Genomic DNA, 9,700 nt, shown 5'->3' with positions numbered 1-9,700 from the left:
GGAAAGGGAGAAGGAGAAGAACAAGAAGGCCCTGCAGGAGTGCCTGGCCTCCCAGCTGGCTCAGCGGGAGCCAAGCGATGAAGGAATCGGCATCACGGCTGCTCTGAAGGAGGCCGAGCAGAAGCTGGAAAAACAGCGCCTCCAGTGGCAGGGGGAGAAGGCCGGTCTCCTTAGGGCCACAAATGCCAACCTGCAGGCCCTGGAGGAGAAGGAGAGAGGGTGGGCCGAGAGGAAACGCTTCTTGATGGAGAAGATTGAAGATTCTGGGTGAGTTTGTTTATGAGGAGCAGCTCGAGAAGCCAGAGAAGCCCAAGAAGCGCAGCTGGCTGAGAAGAGTCATCGACGCCCTGACTCGGGCCCGCAAAGATAAAAAAGAAGAAGAAGACAGAGAAGAGGAAGAAGTCCAGTTCCAACAAGGGCTCCAAATAATTCCTCTAATTCTTCAACCTGAGCACATTGACACCTGTGCTCACACACACAAACACCCAACCCCCAACACCCCTACATCCATTTCCAACCCCTCCACACCCCCTTACACCTCACATCTCCCCTGTCAAATTCACACAAACCCTTTACCTTTTTTTCCCCCACAATAAAATATATCAAAAATGATATCTAAAATAATGTACTGCCTGTATAGTTTCAATTCTGCAGAGAATTATAAGTTCCACTACAGTCAACAGTTTATGTGTAACTAAACTATCAATAGTTTGTGTGGTTTTGCTATTTAAATGCTAAAAAATAGGGTCTCCTCTTCCCTCTCACCTAGATGTAACTCAGAAATGGAAGTGAATCTGTTATGTTTCACTGAAAAAGAAAAGGTCTTTGAATTTACTTAAAAAAATTGTATATATTGGTTCCATATAATTGAAATGTGTTTAATCAACAAATGATTTGCTTTGGATCTAATAAATTGTAGTTGATTGCTTATAGGTAAAGAGTAGAAACATAACTTCTTTGAGTAAATAACACATTATGATTTTGTGAAACTGACAACCAATCTTTCCCCGTTTTACTTTTACTGTAGACCTATCTCATCCTGGGGTCACATCATGACCTTGGAATTTTAAGATTCCATTTGACATTTTAGTCAAAAATGATTTATTCATTTTTACTTTTTTACTAAACTCCTACACTGACCTAAATTCTTTCTCAACACATAAGTATGATCTCAGCTGACCTGCTCTTAAACTAAGGAGAACTCTGCGACTAAAGTTTGAGATCTCGACACACTCTTGATTTAGTCCTTATTTTACTTAAAACTCCACCAAAAAGTCACCAATGGTCAGTTTTTTGTTGAGTGGGAATGTGAGGGACGAGACCAATTCTGTCCTGTTTTGGTTTGATCATCTATGTCAAGCAGTTTTAAGGATTAAACACTTAAACCAATCAATTTATAGATAGCTATCATTCCTTTCAACTAGTCACGATTCCAGTCAGGTCTCTCTCGTGGCTGAGACGACCCGCCTTGTCCAGTCCACCATGTTTTATTGCTTGCTAATGTTTGCTATGTAGAGCCAGTCCTTTAGCTGCTCGTGTTGCCTTCAGGTACTGTTGGAAACACCGGGATTCCGAGTTCAGCGCATACAAATCGCCACAAAGAAGTAAAAATACGACTGGGAAAGTTGCCGAGACGTTTAGGGATCGTGTGTTTAGGGGAAAATTGCAGAATATCATGGGAATCAGGAACTGATGATGATAAAATCAATGTTTCTTGTTATTGGATGTTATTGTTCGCTATTCTCTCCAAATAATCAGTATAGTATGATTCTACATTGTTTCTTTCACTCTTTAACTTTTAGCTGTCACGCATCACAAAACAAAAATGTTGCTTTGCGCCACTTGTTAGCCTCAACAACAAGCACTGGAATGCGCTGAACGTCGTAATTACGACAGTCGAGCAGCACGTGAAGGCAGCACTGCAGGAGCGGGCGGTAACTGCTCGCAGAGCTGCAGAAGGCAGGAGGCAACACGGCCAGCTACGCAAGCGTACTGCTGCTACTAGCTAACGCGGCCTTCGCGAGTGCATAAGCAAAATAGCTATATTTCAGCCAGCTGGCACCAAACTGCAGACATGGAGGCTGAAGCCGAGAGGGTAGAGCCTCCAGACAGCGAGCAAGACGAGGAAGAAGATGTGTACGAAGTGGAGAGGATTATTGACATGCGAGTGGAAGAGGTAAAGCTAGCTAACTTTGCTACGTAGCTGCCTGGCTAGCTTTAAACGAGCTGCTGGCAAACATGGCTGGCAAAGCTTTCACCCCACTCTCACGACGCCTACATCGGCGACTCTGCACTTAGCTTTAGCAAAACGGCTCGTAGTAATGTAATTGTAGATGCATTTCGACGTCGTGAATTGTTATTCATGTCACTGTTCTCACGCATACATCGTTTGTTTTAGTCATGGCGTGGGAATGCCCACAGCCCGGACATAGATAGCATCGTGTGTCTGCACAACTTCTCCCATGATGTCCGCTCCTTTCTCCCCTGCGGAGGCCAAGGACGGATGGTTTGCAAGCTTGCAAATATTTTCATTGTGGTTGCGATCGGCAAGGGCGTCGTTCATAAAAAAATCTCGGGAGTAGTCTCACCGTGCATAAGCCAGTTTGATTGCGAGATTTCCCTGCGTTAAACGTCAGTGAACGTTATTCCTATTATATCGACAGCTAGCGCTAGCATTGTCGCCGCGTTATTTCAAAATGCATAAACTGACCGGCTTACCTGTGCTCGTCTCTCGTTTGATCGAGATAGGTTTGCGTGGGATATGGTTGTACATGATTTCATTTTTGAAGCTATTTATAACACAGTTGGTTGCAACGATAAGCATAAGTAGTTCGCTTTTTTCAGTTTCTTCGTTTGTTTATATGTGAAGCTCAGGTAACGTCACATTTTTTACGAAAACGAAATAACGTTACGCTAACCCTAAAAAACGCATTTAAAGGGGATACTATGCTAATGTCACAGTAGAACTATAAGCTATATCCTATATAATATACTGTTTATTTGTATAGTGGATGCAGATAATAAAAAAAACCACCATAAAGTATATTAAGGTCACGATACACTCACTTTTGAGTACTACATACACACTATATTATTATATCTGTTTTTCATTGACATGGCACGCATGCCATGACAGCAGTATTGTACACAAACTAATTAGCTACCTAACGTTATGTTTGCATAACATGGTCATGCCACTGTATGAATGTTGTGAAAACATACTCAGGCCAAGAATAAAGCCCTTTCACACATGGAAATAACAGTTTAGAGTGAAGATGCCAGCTGTGTTGAGCCTGGATTATGACACAGCTGGTTTGTATTTGTTAAACAGTTACGTTTGTCTTTATAGACTGTTCTGGTGCCCAGTGGTCTCACACCACTGCTTATCATATCTTGTTTACAGAGTCCTGCTCTGCCACAAGGCTATGTAACATTCACACTTAAGATGTTAACTGGTCCTTCAAGTGAGCGCACATTGTAATGAATAGAGTGATTGTGTGTGTGTGTGTGTGTGAGAGAGAGGTGGGGGTCTTGAATTCACAGACTTCAGGACTCATCGCTCCCATGTATTTGGGGTATTGATTTCCTGGTGTCCTGCTTTCTCCTTCCCCCCCCCAATCAGTCTTGAATACTATAAAGTGGCATGCAAACACACTCTCTCTGTCACACACACACACACATTATTTTCCTCACCTAACCTGTTTAGCACTGTGAGGAGTTCTTCACATTGCAGTCATAGAAGAACATCCTTAAGAAGAACCCCTTGATTTATAAAGCAATTGTGAGCCATAATGCTATTTCCACAAACATCTAGCATATGATTCAGAAAACTTTGTCTATCACATGACAGAAAATTGTCTTTGATGTGGCTCATAAAAAAGACATAAAAAGACATACCACATAAAAACAAATAATCAGACATAAGGATTGAAACCATATATAAGCGGGGGGGTTCTTTAAGGAACTCCTGAGCGATATTTTGTTCTAATGAGGAACCCTAAGGTGCTCCTTGGGATCTTAAGAAGAGAGAGCTCCTGAAGGACCCTTAGTTTTTAGAGCAGGACCCCTAGTTTTTAGAGCACACTGTCACACAATATTTAGGTTGCGGTATTACTTTATTTTTGTAGACTACAGGGGAAAGGGAAAAGACTAGACAGAATATCACATTTGGTAATATGCATTCTTAGTTCAGGTGGCCATGAGTTTCATGTATGTTGTCTGAAATTGACTTTATGGGTCGCCTTCCAAGGCCTTGTAAACTTAGAACAGTTACCTTCCAAGAATAATCTGTCCTGGCTAAAATAATTAATATACAATTTTTTTGGTAGAAATTTGTTGCTCAACCTGTTTTTGATGTGTAGAATTCATCGTGAAGTGCAACAGAAGTCAAATTACAACGTGGATGATCTGGGTGATTTGCAGTTTGAGATTTGGTGATTAAAAAACACACTCTTGATTTAGACTTTACTTAAAACTCTGATAAAGTCACCAACGGTCAGTTATTTTTGTTTATTGGGAATGCGAGGGAAGAGATCAATTGCCTCTCAAAAATTGCCTTTCAAGAATAACGTTTCCAGGCTAAAATAATGAATATACATTTTTTGTAGAAATATGTCGCCCTACCTGTTTTCAGTGTTTAGAATTCATCATGAAGTGCAAAAGAATTCAGATTACAAGAACACTTTGAGGTATTATTATCTCAAAAAGTTTCTGCCTAGTGTGGTGAGCGACTCTTATTCATTTATCCACCAAAGACAGTTTTTTTTTTACTGGCATTTTGCACTTGGCAAACAATTCCAGAGCCCAGTGTTGCCTCTGCTTCAGGTCATCTTGTGTTTTACCGCTGCGAGTCTGTGCTGCCAATCTGGCATGCGTACCCCAGGACACACCGAGGCTGGTGAAACCGGATCGTATAAGGAAGTCGCCCGGGCCCGCTGGCAGCTCTCCAGGAAGACGCATCCATGGGACTGAATGTGTGTGTTTGTGTGTGTCAGTGCAGTCTTGTCTGTGGGAGTAGGCCTAATGCAAACAGAGGTTCAGTCAGCAGCTACATAAACACAGTGCGCGTGCTGTGTAGCAGGCTGCGAGGAAAACAGACATTACACCGTGCCACAAATAGACTTTGGTCGAGGCAGTTTAGGAAAGACAGCAGCTTCCCAAATCTGCACGTTTGTTATCTGCATCAGTGGAGTCAGTATATTTGGAAGGTGGATAGATTTTTTTACATGCCAGACACTTTCTTTACACATGTACGGCCCTCTGTAGATATGAATACAAGTGCATTTTTGCACGTGCACATAACTCTCATTTGTTATGTATTGTATAATTTCTCACTTATTTAATGCTGCACATATTTCACGTTTCTGTTCCCCTGATTTCTGAGTTCTGTTGCTACTGCTGCTATTTTTCACTCTGTAGTCCATGCTTTATTCATACTTTCCTCCATATTTCTTCTTAATATCCTCTAGTGATGAAGTTGTTGGTTGAGTAAGTTTCCATATCCCCCATTGGCTGATTTATATTCCGTTTTTCTTTGCTGTAAACGCAAACTATTTTTCTTCTGCAGCGGCCCAATTTCTCCATGGACATCATTAAAGTTCCATCTTATCTTATGTAGGCTTAGCGGACACTTGTCTTAAACAAGGAAGAACACAATAAGACGAGGAAGAATAAAGTCCTATAAGTAGCTGCATTATTTTGTGTCTGTGAGAGAGAGAGAAAGGGAGAGAATGAGAGAGAGTTCCCAATGTCCTTTACTTCTGGATCAGATTTTGGCCTTTAAAAGGGAATACCGCTTAATTTAAGAATTCACATGCTGTCTTTCCAGCCTGTGTGTGTGTGTGTGTGTGTGTAGTGATAGATTGTGAGCGAGTGACACTGGAGGAGCTGCCCTGTGTGTTAAAACTGACCTTGAAGATAAGTGATTGTTTACAGTATGTGAGCTGAATAGAAGAGCATGCTGGGATTGTTCATTTTATCTGTAATTCACCAAGCTTCCCCTCCAGATGTTTCCATATCTCAGAAAATATAACATTTCACTATTCAAACAAAAGACTAGGCTCATTTTTATGAAATTTCCCCATTAATTCTAGAAACTGCACATATATATGTTTTTAGTTGTATCTCTTGTTTGTTTTCTTGCTGTATCTCTTGTGTTCCCTTTTTATTTCTGTTTTTGATTTATTCTTTTTATTCAACTTTATTTTAATTGCGGTACTAACATCACTGTCTCTTTGTGTTTTATTGTATGTAAAGCACTTTGTAAACATTGTTTTTAGAAAAGTGCTATACAAATAAAGTTATAATATTCAAATCTCTTGCTGTCTGGTAGAACCCATCATCAAAGTGGCTTGTAAATGTTGGAAACCAGCAGCCTCCATGCCAGGCTGGTGTGGTAGTGATGCTCCAGGTTAGGGTGATACGTCTAGAGGGGGGTCATGACCTTTCTGTCATCTCTCTGCTCTCAGGGGGAAGTGCTGTACAGAGTCCGCTGGAAGAACTACTGCTCCGATGACGACACCTGGGAGCCCGAGGCCCATCTGGAGGACTGCCGCGAAGTCCTCCTGGCTTTTAAAAAGACCATGGCAGAGGTCAAGGCCAAGAAAGAGGCGGAAGCTAAGAAGAGCGTGGTGAGTCTAAGAGACGGTCAGCACTACAGAACACTACTGGTACTGGATTCACAGAGCCGATAACCCATGTAGATGTTTTCATGGAGCACAGAGTTGAATGAGATGAAACTTACTGCGGTTCATTTGAAGTCCAAGCTCTGTCTTTGTAGGTTTCACAGCTCTCCTCTGATACAGGTAATTGATAGAAAACATACTATCAAAAACTAAGGATGGGGGGGGTTTTGTTATGCGAGATTTATCAAATTCAACTCCCAGCTGCCAAAAGTGCAGGGCAATAGTGCAGCAAATGTTTCAGTCTGTTGACCATCAGTGGATTAAATATTTACAGAGCTAAACTAGAATTATCTGCTTCTTTTTTGAAAGTGGTGTGACTTACTTAAGTTTTATTTTGTTATTGCATTTGACCAGAAAACCTTTTTCAAAATCAGTTACCTTACAACTAATGCTGTTCCTCGTTACAGTGTAAGAACACAGATTAGATCTCTGTGGATGTGAATCCGGTGGGAAATAAGTTAGTCTGGCAGCCACCTTTCCAGGGAACCAAAAATCACATGGAGGTCCTATTGAATTCTAAAAATCTTGTTGAGTGGTAAAATAGTGCAAGTGGCTTGTGAATTTTGGGATGAACCAGTCCCCCAGGTCAGTGGACCAGAGAAAGTGCATTTGCTTCCCTGGATATGAGCCAATTCCACTACTATGCTGACAGATACATTTTAAGCAAATATTGTTCCACATTAAGGGTGTTTTAGTATACAGTAATCTGTCTGGCCCTAGTTAGCACTACTAGACTTTTGGGGGGAAAGTCTGTTTAAGGTCTGTGAACATTACAAGAGTTTAACATTTACTTAAATGGACTTTGTGATTGTGAAAAGTTATAAGAGAATCATCAGTCAAACTTAAGCCAACCACCACTCAGCCTTAGAGCTTTGATCACGATCAAGAAGACTGTCTGCAACTTATTTTACATCTACTGGATTGTATATGTAGAATCCACAGCATTTAAATTCAGTAAACAAACACACTCAAATTAAATGAACAAACACACTCTGACAACAGTAGATGGTCTTGACCATGTTGTTGACATTTCTGTTGCTTTTCCCCCTTAACTACCAGAAGCTGCTGCCCACGAAGAGCGATGTGTTTGATGCCGACTCAGAGAGTGACAGCGACAAAGACCGTCCGGCTGAGATGCCCGTCAAGAAGAAGAAAAAGAAAAAATTACGGGAAGAGGAAGAGGAACCGCCTCCAAAGGACAAAAGAAAAAAGAAGAAGGAGAAGCGGAAGGACGAGTTGAGGCCTCTACCAGCACCAGAGACAGACGAAGAGGAAGAGAGACCCCCGACTCCGCCCTCGCCTCCCAAGGAGAAAAAGACTGAATTGAAAAAAAGACTGGTTGACTCTGAAGAGGAGGACGATGAGCCCGTTCCCCCCAAGAAACACAAGAAGGAAAAGGGGAAAGACGGGGGGAAGCTCAGGAAGGAAAGAGGAGAGGAGGGGAAGAAAAAGAAAGGGAAGAAAGACCGTAAGATCGAATCCTCCGACGACGAGGCCGCCGCTCCGCTGGAGGAAGACCTGAGCGAGGGCCCGTCCGAGTCCCAAACAGACGACACCACGGCGATGGAGACCGCCACAAAGTCCGCAGAAAAGGCACGGCCCGACGACAAGTCCAAACAGAAGAAGGGCAAGTCGGAGCTGAAGCTGCAGGGCATCAAGGACCTCATCCACGACAAAAAGAGCAAAAAGCCCGATGCCTCCGCGCCCGCCCAGAAAGACGGCAGCCTCCAAAAACTCAAGAGCCTCACCTCGAAGAGCAGGGAAGAGGCCGCGCCGCACTCCTCGGACTCCAGCGACAGCTCCACGCTGCATAAGAAAGCCAAGAGCAAAGGGCAGGAGAGCGCCTCGGCACCGCCCAAAGTCCCGTCTTCCTCCGCCTCGTCCTCGTCCTCCTTGTCCTCCATCGCGCCGACGGGCAGCACCAAGACTAAAGAGGAGGAGGTGCCTAAGGAGGAAGTGGTGGGACAGAAGGACGCGACTGGCTCCACTAACCTGTTTGAGAAGTTCCTGTTGAACTGCGAGGCCAAGGACCGAGTTCCCCGCAGGCAGGCGGTTCATCAGCCCTCCTCCACAGAGAGCACCAGCAGCAAATCCACAAAGGTACAGTATGAAGTAGGGCTGTGGATAATCGTATATTGGCATATCGTATAGGTTCCACAATAAATAATCATGGAATATTGCCGTATCAACAATATTGAAACATTTTATTTCACTTACAGTGTCAGCTGTAGTTGAAAATAGTCCAGATGTTGACTTTAAGGTCCCAGAAGTTCACTATAATAATTTGGTTCCTCAAATCATCAAGACTAATAACAATGATAATCATGATTATAAAATCGAGGAAAATAATCATGATCATAGTTTCAGAAGACTTTTCTGTGTAGATTATATCAAATATGCACCTTGCTATAATGTTGACATGGTGAGAAATTTCCACCAGCCAAATGCTAATTATGTTTGGCTGTAGGTTTGGCTGTGGCTGAACTATTATCTATCATCTTTTGGGTCATTCCATCTCAAATCACACAGAAAATATATTTCAACACCGACCAACAAAAATGTATATAAAGCATTTTGAAGTAGAACTCTTCATATAAAACACTAAGGATATCAATAAGCTGGAAACGTGTTGTGACTCTCAGTTCAGATGTGCTTATTACACAGTGCAATGTCCATGCCTTCAGGAAAGGAAACTAACTTTTTCACCCGCTGGCCACAACAGTCAACAGATGCCAAAATTCACCAGCCACTTTCATTATTTCGCCACTAAAATATGAATTTTAAAATGTGAGAGGGTCATTCCATGTCAAATCACACACCATGACACCCACCTCCTCAGATTGCTGGTTGAAGATGGTTTCTACAGGTACAAATGGATAGGATTTACAGACCTGTAACATTATTTTGTGGAAACATAATTTGATCACTGACAAATTAAACTAACCGACTGCACACAATATAGACATTTTAATCTGGACGGATTATTATATCATATAATATTCTGTAAATAGAGTATC

At 42.3% G+C, this 9,700-nt stretch overlaps 1 protein-coding gene across 3 annotated transcripts in view; it reads left to right on the top strand.

Annotated features, from left to right (window-relative positions):
* Positions 1-1,971: 1,971 nt before the first annotated feature.
* The window catches only part of mphosph8 (M-phase phosphoprotein 8), a 32,924-nt gene continuing 25,195 nt past the window's right edge, over positions 1,972-9,700 (top strand). For 2 of the 3 annotated variants that reach the window (XM_071538577.1, XM_071538575.1), the window contains exons 1-3: positions 1,972-2,176; positions 6,468-6,629; positions 7,743-8,783. In XM_071538577.1, the coding sequence (XP_071394678.1) occupies positions 2,075-2,176; positions 6,468-6,629; positions 7,743-8,783 (1,305 nt within the window). In that variant the 5' untranslated portion in view covers positions 1,972-2,074. The remainder of the gene's footprint in view (positions 2,177-6,467; positions 6,630-7,742; positions 8,784-9,700) is intronic. The other variant, XM_071538576.1, reaches the window with a different exon arrangement.

The sequence above is a fragment of the Centroberyx affinis genome, unplaced genomic scaffold, assembly GCF_046629955.1.
Source record: "Centroberyx affinis isolate AG114_WGS23_722 - 3 ecotype Tasmania unplaced genomic scaffold, CSIRO-AGI_Caff_v1 ptg003299l_1, whole genome shotgun sequence".
In the NCBI taxonomy this organism is placed as follows: Eukaryota; Metazoa; Chordata; class Actinopteri; order Beryciformes; family Berycidae; genus Centroberyx; species Centroberyx affinis.
The sequence above is the reverse complement of the archived record's forward strand: the minus strand, read 5'-3'. Positions and strand labels throughout refer to the sequence as shown.